Source organism: Oryctolagus cuniculus, chromosome 7 (genome assembly GCF_051225735.1).
Source record: "Oryctolagus cuniculus isolate XC-2025 breed Fujian yellow rabbit chromosome 7, ASM5122573v1, whole genome shotgun sequence".
In the NCBI taxonomy this organism is placed as follows: Eukaryota; Metazoa; Chordata; class Mammalia; order Lagomorpha; family Leporidae; genus Oryctolagus; species Oryctolagus cuniculus.
The window spans coordinates 158,564,037-158,585,521 of record NC_142873.1 but is presented as its reverse complement, the minus strand read 5'-3'; the positions used below and the strand labels follow the sequence as shown (position 1 = coordinate 158,585,521).

General features: G+C 52.4%; 1 protein-coding gene across 6 annotated transcripts in view; it reads left to right on the top strand.

Moving 5' to 3' along the window:
• The first annotated feature begins 991 nt into the window (after positions 1-991).
• The window catches only part of PEX14 (peroxisomal biogenesis factor 14), a 153,538-nt gene continuing 133,044 nt past the window's right edge, over positions 992-21,485 (top strand). For 2 of the 6 annotated variants that reach the window (XM_070079319.2, XM_070079318.2), the window contains exon 1: positions 992-1,140. In XM_070079319.2, the coding sequence (XP_069935420.1) occupies positions 1,105-1,140 (36 nt within the window). In that variant the 5' untranslated portion in view covers positions 992-1,104. Of the gene's footprint in view, positions 1,141-21,184; positions 21,296-21,485 lie in introns of those variants that run through there. The other 4 variants (XM_051856878.2, XM_008265932.4, XM_089301485.1 and 1 more) reach the window with 3 other exon arrangements.

Below are 21,485 nucleotides of genomic sequence, written 5' to 3'. Positions count from 1 at the left end.
TGCGGCGCCGGCTCAAATAAATAAATCTTAAAAAAAAAATCTAATAGTCTAACCACTGTGAAGTAATGAGTGTTAGTGGAGGACTCTCTCCACCAAAAGGCCCCCTCTTGTGTGTTCTCCAAACAGAGCCCACCTGTGACCAGGCTGGGCGCCCCTTTGACCTGGGGTGGGCGCCCCTGTGACCAGGGTGGGTGCCTCTTTGACCTGGGGTGGGTGCCCCTGTGACCAGGGTGGGAGCACCTGTGACCAGGGTGGGTGCCCCCGTGACCTGGGTGGGTGCCCCTGTGACCAGGGTGGGAGCACCTGTGAGCAGGGTGGGTGCCCCCGTGACCATGGTGGGTGCCCCCGTGACCAGGGTGGGTGACCCCGTGAGCAGGGTGGGTGCCCCCGTGACCTGGGTGAGTGCCCCTGTGACTGGGCTGGGCGCACCTGTGACTGGGCAGGGCGCACCTGTACCAGGGTGGTTGCACCTGTACCAGGGTGGGCGCACCTGTAACAGGGTGGTTGCACCTGTGACCAGGGTGGGTGCCCTTGTGAGCAGGGTGGGTGCCCCTGTAGCTGGGCAGGGCGCCCCTGTACCAGGGTGGTTGCCCCCGTGACCATGGTGGGTGCCCCTGTGACCAGGGTGAGTGCCCCCGTGACCTGGGTGGGTGCACCTGTGACCATGGTGGGTGCCCCTGTGAGCAGGGTGGGCGCACCTGTACCAGGGCGGGTGCCCCTGTGACCGGGCAGGGCGCACTTGTATCAGGCTGGGTGCTTGTTTGGCCTGGACTGGGGAGCGGGGGTTGGGACTCGGACCGTTTTATTTCTAGCGTCCACCAAAGTTCTGGTGAACAGTAGCCAGTGAGTTGTACTGAACTGAACGCTTAAAGTTAATTTTCACCTTTCTTAAATACGTCCCGAGTCCCCCATTGTATCCTGGCACCGCGTGGGGACGGGTAGCGATTTAATTCAACAATGCACACGCAGCGATACGAAGAGGACCCAGACTTTGAATCGGCCCCCATCGACAGGCTCGGCTCCGGCTACTTTAGTCTGGGCGGGAGCGAGGGTGCTTGGGAGAAACCTTGCCCCTCGGCGATAGATTAGTCAGGCCTCGGAAAGATGGCGTCCTCGGAGCAGACAGAGCAGCCGGGCCAGGTAAGGGGAGCGAGACTCCCTCGCCGTGGCGGCGGGGACCGCGGCTGCAGAGGGCGTTCGGGGCGCGGCCGGGAGCCAGCTGGGGCCCCCGGAGTCCCCGAAGCCGGCGTCCCCGACTTCGCGTCCCCCTGCGAGCCCCGCCCCTCCGCCAGCCCTGCCCGCCCGGCCCCTCCCCCGGCGACCCCTCAGTGACCACCGTCCGGAGCCGCAGCCTGGGGGGCTCGGGCGCGCCTGCGGGCTCTCGCTTCCCACTCGCAGGTTCCTCCAGTCCAGTTCATGCGTGGCGGGCGGGAGGCGGGCCGCTCGGGCAGCCCCCGCCTCGAGCTGCGGAGGGGGCCCTGCGGGAGGCGAGGGCGTGCGGGGGGGTGTTCGGTCGCTCGGGCTGTCCCCCAACCCGCGAGGGGCAGGGGTCCCGCTCTCCCACGGCCTCAGCCTCCGGGGCGGCCCCTCTTCGAGTCCCTCTCCTAGTTGCAGGGTCGGACCCTCGCCGGCGTCCGCGAGCGACGCACGCCGCCGGACCTCCGCGGAGGAGCCGTCCCAGCCGGCGTGCGTTTGGGCTTCTTGGCCGAGGGCTGCCCCCTGGCCTTGGAGCCGCGTGGGCGCCGTGCACCTGCCGCCGCGAAGTGGGGAGGGCACAGCCTCGAGGGGGCGTCCGGGCCCGAGGTGGGAGAAGCGGGCGGACGCAGCCTGGCACCCCGGGGTCAGATCTCGGTCATTATCGCCCTTAGTGCTTGTGCACCCTCCGCGCACGACTTTGTCAGGACTGAGGTCTGCGCGGAGCTAACTGCGCTCCATCGCGCGTGGGTTTGAACCCGCGCGTGTGCGTGACTGCCCCGGGTCCCGGAGTCCGCGGAAGATGGAATTCAGTAGCGCACCCGTCCCGTGAACTTCGCGGAGTGGCCGTGGATGTCTGTCTGAGGAGTAGACCGATGAGGAAGAAACTGGTCCCACCTGGGCCTCCCCCCCCTGTCCCCGCTCGCACTGCAGCACTTTCCGAGTCTTCGCTTCCTCCCTGGGCAGCAGACCTGGACTTAGGGCTTCGCAGCCCTCTCTCTCCGGGGTGAGTCTGTGCAGGAGCTGCGTAAAGGCGGTGCTGAGGTCCCCAGATGGCGTCCCCGGCGCCGTGAGGACTCAGCAGGCAGGTGGCCCTGTCCTGAGATTAGGGGAATTTCTCGGACTGACTCTTGCCTTCTCACTGTCCAAAGCGCTGGAGTTTGGGGAGTGTCTGCCTTCCTCTCTCTCTTTTAAAGATTTATCTTATTTACTTGACAGGTAGAGGTAGAGAGGTAGAGGCAGAGGGGAAGAGAGAGAGGTAGAGGGAGAGGGAGAGGGAGAGGCAGAGGGGAAGAGAGAGAGGGAGAGGTAGAGGTAGAGGCAGAGGTAGAGGTAGAGGCAGAGGGGAAGAGAGAGAGGGAGAGGTAGAGGCAGAGGGAGGTAGAGGCAGAGGGGGAGGGGGAGGCAGAGGTGGAGGGGGAGGTGGAGGTGGAGGCGGAGGGAGAGGTGGAGGCAGAGGGAGGTAGAGGCGGAGGTGGAGGTGGAGGTGGAGGGAGAGGTGGAGGGGGAGGTGGAGGTAGAGGGAGGGGGAGGGGGAGGGGGAGGGGGAGGGGGAGGGGGAGGTATGCCATCTGCTGATTCACTCCCCAAGTGGCCGCAGGGCCTGGAGCCGGGGCAGAGCCAGGAGCTTCTTCTGGGTCTCCACGTGGGGGCAGGGGCCCAAGGACCTGGGCCATCCTCAGCCGTTTTCCCAGGCACATCAGCAGGGAGCTGGATTGGAAGTGGAGCAGCTGGGACGAGAACCAGCACCCATATGGGAGGCTGGTGCTGCAGGCCAGGGCTTTAACCCGCTGTGCCACAGCCTCCCCCCCCACCCCCCGAAATACTGAGGCTTCTCCCGGCCTGGGGCTCCTCCCAGTGTTCTGTGTTGTGACGACCTCGGCCTCATCCCTTGGTCTTTTAGGACATAAAATGAGTCAGTGCTGGGAAGGGCACTGAAAATCCCGTCGCTTGGCTCCGCTGTTGTACCCAGGGATTCCTCTGGGTTCTGGAAAGTGCCCTCTCTGAACGGCTGGAAACGGATCTGCAGCCCCTGTGGGGCATGGCCGACTCTCCGGTTCTCAGCCCTGTCCGGCCTTTGCCCTCCTTTCTCAAGCTGGTGGAGCCGGGGTTGCATCAGAATTGCTGATGGCCCCGGGAGAAACCGAACTCTTCACACCAGCGTCGGTCGCCGTCCAGCCGGGAGCCGCAAAGACTGGGCTCCGCATGCCAGTGTCTGTCACTGTCCAGCCGGGAGCCGCAAAGACTGGGCTCCTCACACCAGAGTTGGTCGCCGTCCAGCCGAAGTGGCCGGAGCTGTTCTGCAGCTGCGTGTCGTTTGTGTCCTGATCAGCCCATTTCTGCAGTCCAGGCGTGTGAGATGGAGTCTTTGCCCCAGAGTTGGTTATGTCTCAGGAGCTCCGTGGTGTGGGCCAGCCGGGCTGAGCCCGTGCTGTGTGTCTCACTGGAACTTTGAGAGTTGCCCATGTGGCGACAGTCTCAGTCTCAGAAGATTAGAGGTTAAGAGTGAGCGAGAGAAGGACTCTTCGGTTGAGAGGCAGGGTCAGGGGTTGCAAGTGTAGGCTCTGAGGCCAGCGCCTCTGCTTGGAGCCCTACCCCACTGCTTAGCTGTGTGAACTTGGAGATGGGAGTTTTTGGCCTTAGTTTCTGCATTCGTAGAATAGAACAGTCCTAGAGCCTGTCTCGTAGGGTTGCTCTGAGGATTAAATCAACTGATGTATGTAACAGTGCTTAGAACCATGCCAGACAAAGTATGGTGTCTGTTACTGTTATTCCACCTAATAAACTCTAGATTTGCCCTCACAAAACAAATGGACCTAAACCTTTCCACAAGTTCGTTCGGTCTGTCTTTCTTTCTTTCTTTCTTTCTTTCTTTCTTTCTTTTTTTCTTTTTTTCTGTCTTTCTTTCTAAGATCTATTTATTTTACTTGAAAGAGTTGCACAGAGAGAGGAGAGGCAGAGAGGTCTTCCACCCTCTGGTTCACTTCCCAGTTGTCCATAACAGCCGGAGCTGCACTGATCTGAAGCCAGGAGCTTGCTCCGGGTCTCCCATGTGGGTGCAGGGGCCCAAGGACTTGGGCCATCCTCTACTGCTTTCCCAGGCCACAGCAGAGAGCTGGACAGGAAGTAGAGCAGCCGGGTCTCAAACTGGCACCCATATGGGATGCCGGCGCTTCAGGCCAGGGTGTTAACCTGCTGCGCCACAGTGCCGCCCCCCACCCCCTTTTTTTTTTAAGATTATTTATTTGAAAGTCAGAGTTGGAGAGAGAGAGGGAGGGAGGGATGGAGAAAGGGAGACAAGAGATCTTCCAATGGCTGGTTTCCTCCCCAAGTGGCCACAATGGCCAGGCCAGGCTGAAGATAGGAGCCAGGAGCTTCGTCTGCATCTCCCACGTGGGTGCAAGGGCCCAGTGCTTGGGCCATCTTCTGCTGCTTTCCTAGGCCTTTGGCAGGGAGCTGGATTGGAAGTGGAGCAGCTGGGACATGGACTGGCACCCATATGGGCTGCGGGCATCCCAGATGGCGGCTTTACCTGCTGCACCACAATGCCGCTCCTCCATAAGTTCTATTACAACATCTCTCAGGGTATGATTTTTTAAAAAAATGACTTGAAAGGCAGGGCAACAGAGAAGGAGAAAGGAAGATCTTTTAGTCCCTTGTTTGAAACTGTAAATGGCCACAGCAGCCAGATCGGGCCAGGCAGAAGCCAGGAGCTGGAAACACGATCTGTGTGTCCCAGGTCTCGATCCAGGTGGCAGGGGCCCAAGTACCCAGGCCGTCCACTGCCTTTCTAGGTATGTTAGCAGGAAGTCGATCCAAGGTGCATCTGAAGTGCAGTGGCTGGGACCCAAACTGTCACTTTAATACGGGATGCTGGCATCACCTGGACCTGCTGTGCTACAATGCCAGCCCCTAGCACATGATATTTTAATATGTTAACCACTAGTCTAGTCAAGTAGGCTGGTTAAATTGTTCTTTTATTTGATCTGAAGTAATTTAAATTTTAAAGGATGGGCTGACACTGTGGTGCAGTGGGTTAAAGCCCTGGCCTACAGTGCCAGCATCCCATATGGACGCCGGTTTAAGTCCCAGCTGCTCCTCTTCCAATCCAGCTCCCTGCTCATGCGCCCGGGAAGGCAGCAGAGGATGGCCCAAGTCCTTGGGCCCCTGCACCTGTATGGGAGACCTGGAAGAAGCTCCTGGCTCCTGGCTTCGGATCAGCTCATCTCTGGCTGTTGCGGCTGTTTGGGGAATCAACCAGTGGATGAAGGACCTGTCTGTCTTTCTACCTCTTTCTGTAAATCTGTCTTGCAAATAAATAAAATAAATCTTTTAAAAAAATAATTTAAAGGAACACCTCAAATGCTGGTGTTTATGCTGGCTGTCCTTTGTGACTTTAGGATTTCAGGGGTAAACCTTTTTGTAATGGTAAACTATAGTCTTTTAAAAAAATTACAGTGATTCTTTTTTTAAAACGTTTATTTCATTTTATTTATTTCAGAGACAGAACTAGAGATTCCCTTCTGCTGGTTCACTCCCCAAATGCCTGCAACAGCCGGAATTGGGCCATGTTGAAGCCAGGAGCCAGGTCTCCGTGTGGTTGGCTAGAACCCAGGCCTGGAGCTGTCAGTTGCCACCTGCACTAGCATCAGCAGATCTGGGGCTGGAACCCAGGCACTGTGATAGGAATATGGGTGCCTTAAGCAGTGTCTTTGTTTTTAAGATTTTGTTTATTTGGAAGTCAGAGTTACAGAGCGAGGCAGAGACAGAAAGACACACAGAGAGATCTTCCATTTTCTGGCTTACTCCCCATATGGCCACAACAGCCAGGGTTGAGCCAGGCCAAAAACCAGGAGCCAGAAACTTTATCCAGGTCTCCCACATGGGTGCAGGAGCTGAAACACTTGGGCCGTCCTCTGCTGCTCTTCCCAGGCCATAGCAGAGAGCTGGATGGGAAGTGGAGCAGCCGGGACTTGAACTGGTGCCAATTTGGAATGCTGGCACCAGCTGCTACGCCATAGCACTGGCCCCGACCCATAATTTGTTTATTTTCCGCTGGTTTTTCTGTTGCCACTGTAGAGCAGAGGCCTGGTTCTATCTGATTGCTTCACAGTTACTGCGTATTGAAGATGATGGCAGAACATAGACCTCAGATCTGTTGGAGTTCTTTGGGTGCAGTGCATTTTGTTTCCAGGGCCAGGGAAGGAAGGAGAGCCATGGAGGACAGCAGGGCGGGCGTGTGTCCCCACGGTTCGGTTGGCCTGCAGCTCCGCAGTGAGGGTGCGGGGCTTGGCACACCAGCTTCCAGCAGCTGAGTCGCCGCTGAGAATAAGCAGCTGTGGCTGCCCTGAGGTGTGCAGTGAGGGTCGGCTGAAGTCACGGTGTGAGGAGCTCCTGGTGCACCGTGCGTGCTGGGTAAGACTCAGTTTACCGCACCGTGGCTCCGGATGCAGGTTAGGAAGTCCATTGATTAGGCTGCGGCCTGTTTTGCCTGGCTTCCAACATCTGGGTGCTGGTTCAAGTCTCAGCTGTTCCACTTCTGATCCAGCTTCCTGCTGATCGCCTGGAAGGCAGCAGATGATGGCTCAAGTCCTTGAGTTCCTGCCATCCACGTGGCAGCCCAGATGGAGCTCCTGAGTCCTGGCTTCTGTGTGGCCAGCCCTGGCTGTTGCAGGCAGCTGGGGAGTGAGCCAGCAGATGGAAAAGCGCGCCCTCTCTCTCGGTTGCTTTGCCTTTCTTTTTTTTTTTTTTTTTTTTAGATTTATTTATTTATTTGAAAGAGTAACAGAGATGCAGAGAGAGGGAGGGAGGGAGGTCTTCCATCTGTTGGTCTACTCCCCCCCATATGGCTGCCAGTGATGGGACCTGGGCCAATCAGGAGCCAGGAGCTTCTTCCGGGTCTTCCACATGGGTGCAGGGGCCCAAGGACTTGGACCTTCTTCTGCTTTCCCAGGCCGTAGCAGAGAGCTGGATCGGAAGTGGAGCAGCTGGGACTCGAACTGGCACCCATATGGGATGGCAGCATTGCAGGCGGCTTTACCTGCTATATCACAGCACCAGCCCCTTGCCTTTATTTATTTATTTGAAAGTCAGAGTTACAGAGAAAGAAGGAGAGGCAGAGAGAGAGAGACAGAGAGGTCTTCCATCCGCTGGTTCACTCTATAATTGGCTGTGATCCGAAGCCAGGAGCCAGGAGCTTCTTCCAGGTCTCCCATACAGGTGCAGGTGCCCAAGGACTTGGGTCATCTTCTACTGCTTTCCCAGGCCATAGCAGAGAGCTGGATTGGAAGTGGAGCAGCTGGGACTTGAACCGGTGCCCTTGTGGGATGCTGGCACTGCAGGTGGTGGCTTTACCTGCTATGCCACAGCACCCGCCCCACCTTTCATTTTTAATGAGAATATTATATAAGTGACAGTGTATCCTCAGTGGTCAGCAGGCATGTGGTGCCAGTTTGTCCCATTGTTGACCATAATGGATTCGAATGCTTGGTTGAAGTGGTGTCTTGGATTTCTCCTTCACAAAGGTAACTTTCTATTCTGGTTACTTTCTCTGCGGCTTTGCTAGTATTTTTAATACTTTAGATTTAATATCTTCTTGGGTGGCAAGGTCCTCTGGCCTGAACTTTGCTGTGGCATGCCAGTAGGTGTGCTGTGGTCAGTTTAATGAGTTCTGGCCAGCCTGGGTCATCGCCAGCACTGCCGAGACCAAACAGCCCTTTTCTCCTTCTGTATCCCCTTGGGCTCCTTGCCGTTGATTCTCTTCTGTTAGGGGCTGCGGGAGTCAGAGTGGCTCTCTGTGACTGTAGATTATATTTGTTTTCTTTAGAATCTCATAGGACTGGCTGGCGCCGCGGCTCACTAGGCTAATCCACCTTGCGGTGCCGGCACACCGGGTTCTAGTCCCGGTCGGGGCGCTGGATTCTGTCCCGGTTGCCCCTCTTCCAGGCCAGCTCTCTGCTGTGGCCCGGGAGTGCAGTGGAGGGTGGCCCAAGTGCTTGGGCTCTGCACCCCATGGGAGACCAGGAGAAGTACCTGGCTCCTGGCCTCGGATCAGCGCGGTGCGCCGGCCGCAGCGCACCGGCCGCGGCGGCCATTGGAGGGTGAACCAATGGCAAGGGAAGACCTTTCTCTCTGTCTCTCTCTCTCTCACTGTCCACTCTGCCTGTCAAAAAAAAAAAAAAAAAAAAAAATCTCATAGGACTGAATTTATAATGTATACATTTTTTTCTTTCTTTTTCAAAACATTTATTTATTTGAAAGTCATAATTACAGAGAGAAGGAGAGATTGTCCATCTGCTGGTTCACTCCTGAAATGGCTGCAACGGCCAGGTCTGGGCCAGGCCAAAGCCAGGAGCTTGGAACTCCATCCTAGTCTTCCACATGGGTGGCAGGAGCCTAAGCACTTGGGCCGTCTCCCCCTGCTTTCCCAGGCACGTTAGCAGGGAGCTGGATTAGAAGTGGAGCAGCCCGGAGTTGAAATAGTGCTCACGTGGGATGCTGGTACTGCAGGTGGCAGTTTAACTTGCCGTGCCACAGTGCTGGCCCAAATGTAAACATTCTTTTATGTGTTTCTTCTTTTGCTCAGAAAAGTGTGAAATTAATGAGCATTGTGTATTCCTACTTTGTCACTTGTTATTGCGGAGTAGAATCCTGTTGGGTGGCTCTAGCCTAGTTTGTCCATCTCTTCACCAATTGGACATTTGGATTGTATTAGTTTTTGGTTGCTGTGTGACAGCATCACCACAAACTCAGTATCCTGGCCCCTCTTTGTTATCTCACAGGTTTTGTGAGTCAGGAGCTAAGCTGAGCCTCACCAGGCTACAATCAAGGTGACTGTCAGGCTGTGGTCCCATCCAGGGCTTTGCTGAGGTGGGCTCTGCCTCCCAGCTCACGTGGTCGTTGTGAGCATACAATTCCTTATGAACTGGGGGTCTCAGTGTGTCACTGACTGTCAGCCAGAGACCACTCTGTTTCTTGCCACATGGTCTTCCTGACAAATCCAGCCAGAGTCTTGTACCAAGATGGACGTTACTGTCATGTGTCATACACATTAGTACAGTGACATGCACCCCGTCGCCTTGCTGTACTCTCTTAACCAGAAGCAGCTCACAGGTCTCAGCCTCCCTTCTTGGAAGGAGGCAGCATGAGGTATGAATGCTGGAGAGTGGACCACGGAGCTCAGCTTCGAGTCCGCCCCGCAGGCTCGGTTCTGGTTGGGGGCTGCTGTGAATGCTCGCGCGTAGGTGTTGGTGCGGCGTGGTTGTCACTTTGCTAGGCGAATGCCTGTGGGTGGAACGACTGGGCACAGGGTGTGTATTTAACGGGATGAGAAACGGAGTGTTTTGCGAAGTTGTACTGGCTTTCCTTCCCACTAGTGGTGTGTGAGACTCCTCGTGGCCCGCCCCGTGTGTGCCCTTGATTGGGCCACTCTAATGAGTGCGTAGTGATATTTCATGTGGTTTTAATTTGACGTCTGTGATGACGCATCACGTTGAACATCTTTTCCTGTATGTATCATGTTGAGGTTATTTCCCTATTTGGATATCAGTTCCGGCATTTTGGGTTGGAAAAAATGGCCCTTTCTCCTTAGAATTGTCCTGTTTCCCTTGTGAAAAATCAAATTGTGGGTACGTGAGTTACCTTCTGTCCTCTGCTTCGTTTGTCTGTATCTGGCCTAATGTAAATATCCCACTGTTGCTGCAGCTTGATGGTAAGTCTTGAAATCAACTAGTAGAAAGGTTTCTAATTTTATCTTTAAATTGTTTCAGGCTTTGGTCCTTTGTGTCATCATTTGAATTTTAGAATCACTTTATCAATTCTTACCAAAAAGCTTGCTGGGATTTTTATTGGGATGTGTGGGAGCTATGGATCAATTTGGGGCAGAATAGACTCCTAATATTGATCTTTCAATCCAATACTGTGCTGTATGTCTACATTTACTTAGGTCTGCTTTGATTTTTCTTAGAAGTATTTTTGTAGTTTTAAATGTATGGGTCATGGACATATTCTGTTAAATTTCTCTAAATATTTCAAATTTGGTAATTATTTGTATTTTTATATTTTATTTTTTAATTTTATTTATACTTATTGGATGCTAATATATAGAAATAAAATTGAGTTTTAGCTGGCACTGTGGCTCACTAGGCTAATCCTCCGCCTGTGGTGCTGGCGCACCAGGTTCTAGTCCCGGTCGCTCCTCTTCCAGGCCAGCTCTCTGCTGTGGCCAGGGAGGGCAGTGGAGGATGGCCCAAGGGCTTGGGCCCTGCACCCACATGGGAGACTAGGAGAGGCACCTGGCTCCTGGCTTCGGATCAGCGCGGTGCGCCGGCCGCAGCGTGCCAGCTGCGGTGGCTATTGGAGGGTGAACCAACGGAAAAGGAAGACCTTTCTCTCTGTCTCTCTCTCTCTCACTGTCCACTCTGCCTGTCAAAAAAAAAAAAAAAAAAAAAAAGAAAATTGAGTTTTGTGTATCTCTTGTGTATCTGCCTCCTTGTTAAACTCAGTTTAAATTCTGGAAGACTTTTTTGATTTTGACTTTAAAAAATTTTTATTTACTTGCTTAGAAGGCCGAGAGAGAAAGAGAAAGGAACAGAGAACAGAGATCTCCTCTCCCCTCTGCTGGCTCACTCCCCAGATGTCCACAAGAGTGGAGGTGGGGCCAGGCCGAAGTCAGGATTCCAGAACTCAGCACGGGTGATGGAGGCCCGGACACTTGAGCCACCAGTGGCTGCTTCCCCGGTGTGTGTTAGGAGGGAGCTGGATTGGAAGTGGGGCAGGGACGCCAGCCCAGGGCGTTCCAAGTATTTGTTAACTTCTGAGCCAAATGCCCACTCCAAGTAGTAGTTTTTTTTTTTTTTTTTTTTTTTTTTGGAGTTTTTTCTGTAGATGATTGTATCATTGGCAAATAAAGACAGCTTTGCCTTCCGATTTGTTCTGTTGCACTGTCTGGGACTTTGGGTGTAGTGTTGGAAGGGTGAGAGTAGACACTCCTACCTTACTTCGTGATTTCGGGGAAAACACCTTTAGTCTTCCACACTTAGGTATGATGCTGGCAGTAGGCTTCTTGTAGGTACCCTTTATTTTGATTTAATCCTATAATATTTATTTAAGGGTTGGAGAGGGAGGAAGAGAGCGAGAGTGCTCCTGTCTGTTGGTTCAGTCCCCATGTGCCCACAGAGGCCTGGGCTGGGGCTAGGCTGGACCAGCGAGAAGCCCAGCGCTGGTTCCTCAGTCTGGGTCTCCTGCATGGGCTGAGGCCCAGCCGGAGTCAGCACTGCTGCCTGCCAGCTTGTGCGTCAGCAGGTCGCTGGGCAGGCGTGCAACGCGGGCACTTCTGAGATGGGCCAAACGCTGTCGGTAGGCTGTCGTAGGCTGCCCATAGGCTGTCTGTAAGCTGCCTGTAGGCTGTCTGTAGACTGTCTGTAAGCTGCCTGTAGGCTGTCTATAGGCTGTCTATGGGCTTGTCCGTAGGCTGTCCGTGGGCTTGTCCGTAGGCTGTCCATAGGCTTGTCCGTAGGTTGTCCATAGGCTGTCTGTAGGCTATCTGTAGGCTCTCCATAGGCTGTCTGTAGGATTCTTTATTAAGAAACTTGACTCAGTGTTTTTTTTTTTTTTTTAATAAGTCATACATGCTTTTGAATGTTGTTTGGTGCCTTTTGGTGTTTTTGGAGCTGACACCTTTCCTCCCCTCCTTGATTCTGTTAATGCGGTGATTATGTTGATTGCTTTTTCAAATGCTGAAACGATCTTGGTTCATTGGATAAATTCCACTTGTATTACCTTTTTAATATATTGCTGGATTTTGCCAGGATTTTGTTAAGAATTTTTAACCTTTATATTCGCAAGGGATATTGAGCTGTAGTTTTCTTTTGACTATGTGTGTGAAATCTTTGGTTTTGGTATCAAGGTAATCCTGGCGAGGCTGGTGCTGTGGTGCAGCGGGTTAAACCCTGGCCTGAAGCGCCGGCATCCCACATGGGCGCCGGTTCCAGTCCCAGCTGCTCCTCTTCCCATCTGGCTCTCTGCTGTGGCCTGGGATAGCACTGGAGGATGGCCCAAGTCCTTGGGCTCTTGCACCCACGTGGGAGACCTGGAAGAAACTCCTGGCTCCTGGCTTTGGATATGCACAGCTCCGGCCCTTACGGCCATCTGGGGAGTGAACCAGCAGATGGAAGACCTCTCTCTCTGTCTCTCTCTGTAACTCTGTCTTTCAAATAAATAAAATAAATCTCTCTCTCTAAAAAAAAAAAAAATAATCCTGGCCTCACAGAATGAGTTGGGAAACTTTACCTTTCTGAAATAGTTTGTGTAGGATTGGCACTATTTCTTTTTTATTTTTTTAAGATTTATTTATTTATTTGAAAGAGTTACACAGAGAGAGGAGAGGCAGAAAAGAGAGAGAGGGCTTTCATCCGCTGGTTCACTCCCTAGTTGGTCGCAATGGCTGGAGCTGCGCCGATCTGAAGCCAGGAGCCAGGAGCTTCCTCCCAGTCTTCCCATGCGGGTACAGGGGCCCAAGGACTTGGGCCATCTTCTACTGCTTTCCCAGGCCATAGCAAAGAGCTGCATCGGAAGTGGAGCAGCCGGGTCTTGAACTGGTGCCCATGTGGGATGCTGGCACTGCAGGCGGTGGCTTTACCCACTACGCCACAGTGCTGGCCGGGCATTATTTGTTAAATGTTTCATAGATTTTTTTTTTTTTTGACAGGCAGAGTAGACAGTGAGAGAGAGAGACAGAGAGAAAGGTCTTCCTTTTGCCTTTGGTTCACTCTCCAATGGCCGCCGTGGCCGGCGCACCACGCTGATCCGATGGCAGGAGCCGGGTACTAATCCTGGTCTCCCATGGGGTGCAGGGCCCAAGCACCTGGGCCATCCTCCACTGCACTCCCTGGCCACAGCAGAGAGCTGGCCTGGAAGAGGGGCAACCGGGACAGAATCCGGAGCCCCGACCGGGACTAGAACCCGGTGTGCCGGCACTGCAAGGCGGAGGATTAGCCTAGTGAGCCGCGGCGCCGGCCCGATTTTTTTTTTAAAGAGTTTTGGCTGGCGCTGCGGCTCACTAGGCTAATCCTCCTCCTGCAGCGCCAGCACACCGGGTTCTAGTCCCGGTCGGGGCGCCGGATACTGTCCCGGTTGCCCCTCTTCCAGGCCAGCTCTCTGCTATGGCCCAGGAGTGCAGTGGAGGATGGCCCAAGTGCTTGGGCCCTGCACCCGCATGGGAGACCAGGAGAAGCACCTGGCTCCTGGCTTCGGATCGGCGCGGCGCGTTGGCCACAGCAGCCATTGGGTGGTGAACCAACGGAAAAAGGAAGACTTTTCTCTCTGTCTCTGTCTCTCTCACTGTCCACTCTGCCTGTCAAAAAAAGAAAGATTTTTATTTATTTATTAGACAGATAGAATTACAGACAGAGACAGAGACAAAGATCTTCCCTCTGTCACTTCACTCTCCAAATGGCTGCTACGGCCGGCGCTGCACTGATCCGAAGCCAGGAGCCAGGTGCCTCCTCCTGGTCTCCCACGTGGGCACAGGGGCCCAAGCGCCGGGGCCATCCTCCACTGCCCTCCCCGGCCACACCAGAGAACTAGACTGGAAGAGGGGCAACCAGGACCAGAACTGGTGCCCACATGGGATGCTGGCACCGCAGGCAGAGGATTAACCCAGTGCACCATGGTGCCGGCCCCAATGTTTGTTAGATTTCACCAGTTTTCTTTTTAAGTTAATTATGAACTTCATCTCTCTGTCTTTTTCTTACGTATTTAGTTTAAAAAATAAATATAGGGATTGACATAGTGCCACAATGGGCCACGTCACCCTCTTTGATGCCAGCTTTGAGTCCTGGAGCAGAGTCCTGGCTGCTCCACTTCCAATCTAGCTTCCTGCTTAATGCGCCTGTGAAAGAGGTGGAGCATGGCCCAAGTACTTGGCCCCTGCCATCCACGTGGGAGTCCTGGATAGAGTTCTAGGCTCCTTGCTTTGACCTGGCCCAGCCCTGGCTATTGTGTCCATTTGAGAAGTGAACCAGTGGATGGAAGATCGCTCTCTGTCTCTCTCTCCATTAACTCTGCCTTTCATGTAAATAAAACAGATCTTTAAAAACAAAAATAAAAAGCTATGAAACCTTTTTGGTTTTTCCAAGATCAGTTTTGGTATGTTGTGTCAAGGAGTTTGTTCATATCATTTAAGTTGTCCAGTTCGTGTTTTAAAAGTTTTTGTGGCCGGTGCTGTGGCTCACTATGCTAATCCTCCCCCTTGCGGCGCCAGCACACCGGATTCTAGTCTGGTTGGGGCGCCGGATTCTGTCCCGGTTGCCCCTCTTCCAGGCCAGCTCTCTGCTGTGGCCAGGGAGTGCAGTGGAGGATGGCCCAAGTACTTGGGCCCTGCACCCCATGGGAGACCAGGATAAGCACCTGGCTCCTGCCATCGGATCAGCGCGGTGCGCCGGCCGTGGTGCGCCGGCCGCGGCGGCCATTGGAGGGTGAACCAACGGCAAAAAGGAAGACCTTTCTCTCTGTCTCTCTCTCTCACTGTCCACTCTGCCTGTCAAAAAAAAAAAAAAAAGTTTTTTGTAAAATGTTAAAGCATTATCTTCTTTTTTTTTAAAAAAGATTTATTTAATTATTTGAAAGGTGGAATTACAGAGAGGCAGAGGCAGAGAGATAGAGAGAAAGAGAGATATCTCCCATTTGCTTGTTCCCTTCCCAAATGGCCACAATGGGCAGAGCTGGGCCAGTCTGAAGCCAGGAGCCAGGAGCTTCTTTGGGGTCTCTCAGGCGGTGAGTTGGATCAGAAGTGGAGCAGCCGCATCTCGAACTGGTGCCCATATGGGATGCCGACACTGCAGGCAGCGGCTTTGCCCACTATGCCACAGCACCAGCCCCCAAAGTATTATCTTTTAAAGATGTATACAATATGCGGTGATTTCCTCTTATTTGTCCTTGATATTAAAAGTTAGTTTTGGGGACCGGCATTGTGGTATAGCAGTTGAAGCTGCTGCCCATGACGCCAGCATCCCATATGAGTTTGAGTCCCGGCTGCTCATTTCCAATCCGGCTCCCTGCTAATGCGCCTGGGAAAGCAGTGGAAGATGGCCCTGCACCCACGTGGGCGATCTGGAGGAGGCCCTTGATGCCTGGCTTTGGCCTGGCTCAGCTCTGGCCATCGCAGCCATTTGGGGAGTGAATCAGCGGATCTCTCTGTCTTTCTCTCTTCCTCTTTCTCTGTAACTCTGACTTTTAAATAAATAAATCCTTAAAAAAGTCTTTTTTATTGACTAGCTAGAAGTTAATCTTAATGTTCGTTAAAATAAAAATTTAATTTTACTTATTTGTAAAATAAGTTGAATCTTGAGTTTCATTTCCTCTTCTTTTTCTAGCTTCCTCTCTAAAGTCAGTATTTTAACTTTTCCTCCAGGCACGGCTTTAATTCTGTTCCACAAACTTAGATGTGTTGTGTTTTCATTTTTACTCAGCTCAGAATATTTTCTGAGTTGACCAGTGTGGTTGTTTAGAAGTCTGTTTCATTTTCTTTTTTTTTTTTATTTTTATTTTCTTTTATTTTTTTAGAGAGAGAGAGAGAGAAAGGTCTTTCTTTTTCCATTGGTTCGCCCCCCAAACGGCCACTACGGCTGGCGTGCTGCGCCGATCTGAAGCCAGGAGCCAGGTACTTCTCCTGGTCTCCCATGGGGTGCAGGGCCCAAGGATTTGGGCCATCCTCCACTGCACTCCCTGGCCACAGCAGAGAGCTGGCCTGGAAGAAGGGCAAGCGGGACAGAATCCGGCGCCCCGACCGGGACTAGAACCTGGTGTGCCGGCGCCGCAAGGTGGAGGATTAGCCTAGTGAGCCGTGGCGCCGGCCCCCAGATTTTTATTGATATCTAGTTTAATCCCATTGTGATCAGAGAACCTGATGTGTGTATATTTTCAAATTTGAGATTTGTTCTATGGTCTGTCTTGGTGACTTTTGCTTATGTACTTGTAGATAATGTATGTTCTGTTACTGGTGGGGCATTCTGTAAATGTCATCGGATCATATTTGTTGGTAGTTACTCAGGTCCTCTATGTCCTAATTGACTTTTTGGTTAAGGACAAAGGAACGTTAAAATCTCTACTGGCAACTTTGGATTTCTTTTCTTGGTTTACTTCATATTTTCTTTTTTTATAGATTTATTTATTTGAAAGTCAGAGTTACACAGAGAGAGGAGAGGCAGAGAGAGAGAGAGAGAGAGAGAGAGAGAGAGAGAGGTCTTCCATCCAATGATTCACTTCCCCAAATTGGCAGCAATGGCTGGAGCTGCGCTGATTCGAGCCAGGAGCCAGGAGCTTCTTCCAGGTCTCCCACATGGGTGCAGGGGTCGAAGGACTTGGGCCATCTTCTACTGCTTTCCCAGGCCATAGCAGAGAGCTGGATTGGAAATGGAGCAGCCGGGTCTTGAACCGGCGCCCATATGGGATGCCGGCGCTTCAGGCATTAACCTGCTGTGCTGGCCCCACTTCATATATTTTAAAATTCTGTTATTGGGTGTATATTTATTCAGGACAGTATGTATTTTTTTGTAAGTTTATTATTTTTTTGAAAGGCAGAGCAACAGAGAGAGAGATTGATCTTCCATCTGCTGGTTCACTTCCCAGGTGGTCAGAACCGGTGGGGCTGGACCAGGCTGAAGCTAAGAGCCAGGAGCTCTGCCCAGGTCTCCTACATGGGTGGCTGGGGCCCAAGCCCTTGAGTCGTCACCTGCTACCTCCTAGGGTCTGCATGGCAAGAAGCTGGAGTCAGAAGCTAGAGCTGGGAATTGAGCCCAGGCATTCCCTAGTCGGACAGGGGCTCAATGGCTGAACCAGACGTGTGTCTCTATCCTGCTAACCGACTGTTCTAAGATTTACAATATGTAACTTTATCACAGCTTGCTTTCAATATTATAGCAGTTGGCTTACCATGGAAGAACCTAACAACAGTCCCTCGTCTCTCATGTATTATATATTAGCATCGTAGATTTTGCTTCTGCATATGTCACACCCCCCCAGTACATTCTAATTGTTCTTTTTTTTTAAATGTTTATTTCTTTTTTTTCTTTTTTTTTTTTTTTTTTTGACAGGCAGAGTGGACAGTGAGAGAGAGAGAGACAGAGAGAAAGGTCTTCCTTTGCCGTTGGTTCACCCTCCAATGGCCGCCGCGGCCGGCGCGCTGCGGCCAGCGCACCGCGCTGATCCGATGGCAGGAGCCAGGAGCCAGGTGCTTATCCTGGTCTCCCATGGGGTGCAGGGCCCAAGCACCTGGGCCATCCTCCACTGCACTCCCTGGCCACAGCAGAGAGCTGGCCTGGAAGAGGGGCAACCGGGACAGAATCCGGCGCCCCGACCGGGACTAGAACCTGGTGTGCCGGCGCCGCAAGGCGGAGGATTAGCCTAGTGAGCCGCGGCGCCAGCCTCTAATTGTTCTTGAAATTAAAAATATTTAAAATATATTTTCTATGCTGCAATATTTACCATTATGTCATTTTTATTTATATTCAGATTCCATCTGGTATTGTTTTCTTTCTGCTTGAAGAACTTCTTTTAGCATTCCTTGTGGTATAAGTCAGCACAGTTTTTATTTTTTCCTGAAAGTGTTTATTTTGTTTCAGTTTTGGAAGGTATTTTTGCTGGACATAGGATTTTCAGCTGACAGGGTTTTTAGGCCCTATTGAAGATACTATTCCATTTTGACTCGCATAGTTGTAGAAGTCTGCAGTCATTCTTAATTCTGTGAATTGTAGGTAATGATTTTCTGGCTGCTTATAAGATTTTCTCTTTTCACAAGTTCTGAGCAATTTGATTATGACTTACCCTGGGGTGCTTTACTTGTCATTGTTGAACCTCTCTTTGTAGTTTTCATTGAACTTGAAAATTTTCACCTACATTTTCTTCAAATATTTTTTCTGCCTCGCCCCTTTTTCTTGGCCCCCAGTTATGTATGTTGCCACTTGATAGGCCACAGACTCCGTGGACTACTTCAGCAACAATTCCCTAATCCCTGATTGATTGATTGATTGATTTGAAAAGCAGAGTTACAGAGAGAAGATGGAGAGAGATATCTTCCATCTGCTGGCTCACTGTTCAAATGGCTGCAATGGCTGAGGCTGGGCCAGGCCCAAATCTGGACCCTAGAACTCCATCCGGGTCTCCCTCAGGGATGGTAGCGCCCCAAACACTTAGGCCATCTTCTGCTGCCTCCCCGGCACTAGCAGGCAGCCGGATAGGAAGTGGAACAGCCGGGACCAGTAGTCAGAGGCTGTGGCTTAACCTGCTGCACCATAAAACCGGCACTGATTTTTTTTTTTGAAATCTTTGCTCTGTTCCTCATTTTGATTACCTCTCTTGCTGTGACTTCAGGTGCACTTACCTTTTCTTCTGCATAAGCTGGCTGTTATCTCATTCACTGAAAATTTGTATTTTAGGTTTTTAGGATTTTCATCTCTAGTTCTGTTTTCTTTATATACCTTATATTTCTCTCCTTGTTCTGATTGTGTTTTCCCTTAAATACTTGAATATACTTATTAACATCTGTCTAATGATCTTGTTTGCTAGTTACAGCATGTGTTTTTTTAGATTACTGTTTACATTGTCTCTTGACCTACGTTGCGATTTTTGGGTGCTGGATGTTGTGAATTGTGCTTTGGGTTTTGGGGTCTTGAAAGGATGTTAGGCTCTGTTTTGGGGGCAGTTAAATTATCTGCAGTTCAGGGTGATTCTTTGAAGTCCTGCTTTTAAGCTCTGTTGGGGTCCATCTGGGCTGAGCTTGACTCTGGATAACTGGACCCTCTCTTCCGCCGGGATCCAGGTCGCTGGACTCCCCTGGATGAGCAGCGCGGACGCCCACTCTGGCTGCTTGGGAGCCGTTCTGCCTGAGAAGTCCGGGGGCTGCGTGGTGCACAGCTGCCGCAGCCTTCGTCTTTTACCCTCCTGGAGTCTCCCTGTGCTGCAGTGTGTTGTATTCAGCAGAGACTCGCGGCCCTCTCCTGCCTGACCCTTTCCTCTGGCTCTCAGTCCTGCGGTCTTCAGCTGCCTCAGCTTCCCTGAGCTCTGACCTCTGTCTCCTGCACCGAGAGACTGCCCGCTCTCCTCGGGGTCCTGCTCCCTCCTGGCAGAAAGCCCAAGAGATTTGTTCTGCCAGGGACCACAGTCCTGTGAGCCTGCCGTCCAGTGTCTGCAAACAGTGCTTCCCTTCATTTGCTTAGTTGTCCAGTTTGCAGAGGGGGAGGCTCTGGTCTCCGTCAGTCCATCATGGCCGGAAGCAGAAGTGCTTAGGATGATCTTGAGCAGAGGCATAGCCTGGCGTAATGTGTATTTTCTCCTCTGACTCAGTTTGAGGTGGGGATATTAGCCTCACAGATGAAGAGACGAAGGCCCAGGGAGGGTGGACAGAATGCCCGGAGTCTCTGATGCCAAAGCTCGTCACTTCCCACGTGCTGCCGCCTCCCAGGGGACACCTGTGCAGCCTCATCTTATTCTTCACAGCAGCGACTGCCCGGACCGGTGTAGGACGTACCCCGAGTGGCAGTGGTCCGTGGGCTGAACCCCCGAGGCCTGGAGGTCCTGTCCTTGCTCAGACTTGTGAGCTGTGTGTGAGGTGGACCTTTGCAGTGGGGCAGGGTTGGCACCTGGGCCCACCTTCCAGGTGGGGAAGGCCAGTACCTTGGCGGCAGGAGCGAGAGCACCTGTCTCTATCAGAATGAAAACATGCCTCTTGCCACTGCGGTCTCCGTGTGTGTCTTTTATTTATTTATTCCTTTAAAGCAGTCTTAAGCCCTTGCTTTCTTCCCTTCCTGTCTTCCGGCTCTGGCCCCTAAGGATTCTGAAGGTGGGTTGCTTAGAGCCTCCTTATACCTTTGCAGCTGACCCCAACTGGGGGTTTCGAAGCTTTACTTTTTCTTTTTTTAATCATGGAGTGTGAAGATCTCCAGGGTCAAGTTTGAATTTAATTTGTGGGGCTCTTCCTCAAGCCAGATAATAGAGTTGACCGCTTCAGCGAGTCACTGTGGGGTGTCTGAGGCTGTGTTGGGCTTCTCTCAAGGCTGCACTGGTGAGACTCATGGGCCGCATGAGCTGGGCGATCCAGCTTCCACTGCCAGTCGGCACTCGGCCCTTTGCCCTTCGTCATGTTTATTTGTTTCAGAAGCAGACAGAGCGAGTGAGCTCCCATGCACTGGTTCCCTTCTCAAATGCCCAGGAGGTGGGAACTTGCTCCAGGTCTCTGCAGGCAGAGACCCAACTGTTTGAACCATCATTTGCTGCCTCTCAGGTTTGCGTTGGCAGGAAGCTGGAATTGGGAGCAGAGCTGGGATTCAAACCCAAGTACTCTGATAAGGGATGCAGGCGTCACAGGCTGTGTCTTAACTTCTATGTGAAACGCCTGCTTTCTTTTTAAAACTGTTGTTTATTTATTTATTTGAAAGGCACAGTGACAGACCACTCCCACTCCGGCTCACTCCCCAGATGCTTGCAGTGGGGCTGGAGCCGGGATCAGGGAGCTCAGTCCAGGTCTCCCACGTGGCTGGAGGGAACCCGGTGACTCGAGCCATCACTGCTGCCCAGGATCTGTGTTATAGCAAGCTGGAGTGAGGCTCTGGAGGTGGCACTGGGCCCAGGTAGGGACAGTGTGTCCTGACTGCCGGGCTGCAGTCTCCCTTCTTTCCAGTGTCTGCAGCCGCGTGTTGAGAGGGGAGCCTGTCCTCTTCCGCATGTGGAAGCGGGGTGGTCAGGATTCTCCACGTCCTGCTGGTGTTCTGGATGGAGCAGTCCTTCATTGGCTGCAATGCCGGTCCTTTGGCCTCCTTGGCCCCTGCACTCTAAATGCCAGTGGGAGTCCCTGGTCCCATGACAGCAGAAACGCCTCCCCTGTTTGCACGCGCCTGTGAGAGTCGTACCACGCAGGGTCAGAGCCGGGATCACAGTGTTACGGGCAGAGCGTGCCAGGCGGAGGGTGCAGAGGAAGTGTCCTGGGGAAGGCTGATCCTCTGCTGGCTTTGTCTGGGCTTAGCTACACCGAGTGGTTTCTTTTAAGTGCTTAAAGACATGCGATTGAACACGTGTACATTGAGTATCGGTAATCATCTGGGTCCTGAAGGTACGGACTTCCGTGGGATGGACAAGAACCTGTCTGCAAGAGGCTTAAAATCGAGGCTGAGGGGTGGGGTGGTGGCGAGCCAGCGAGCAAACTGCTTACCCAGTGATGGGATTATCAAGAAAGTAAACGCGGGAAGAAGCGAGGGCGAATGCTAGATTGGTGGTCATCAGAAACAGTTTTCTATAGGGTG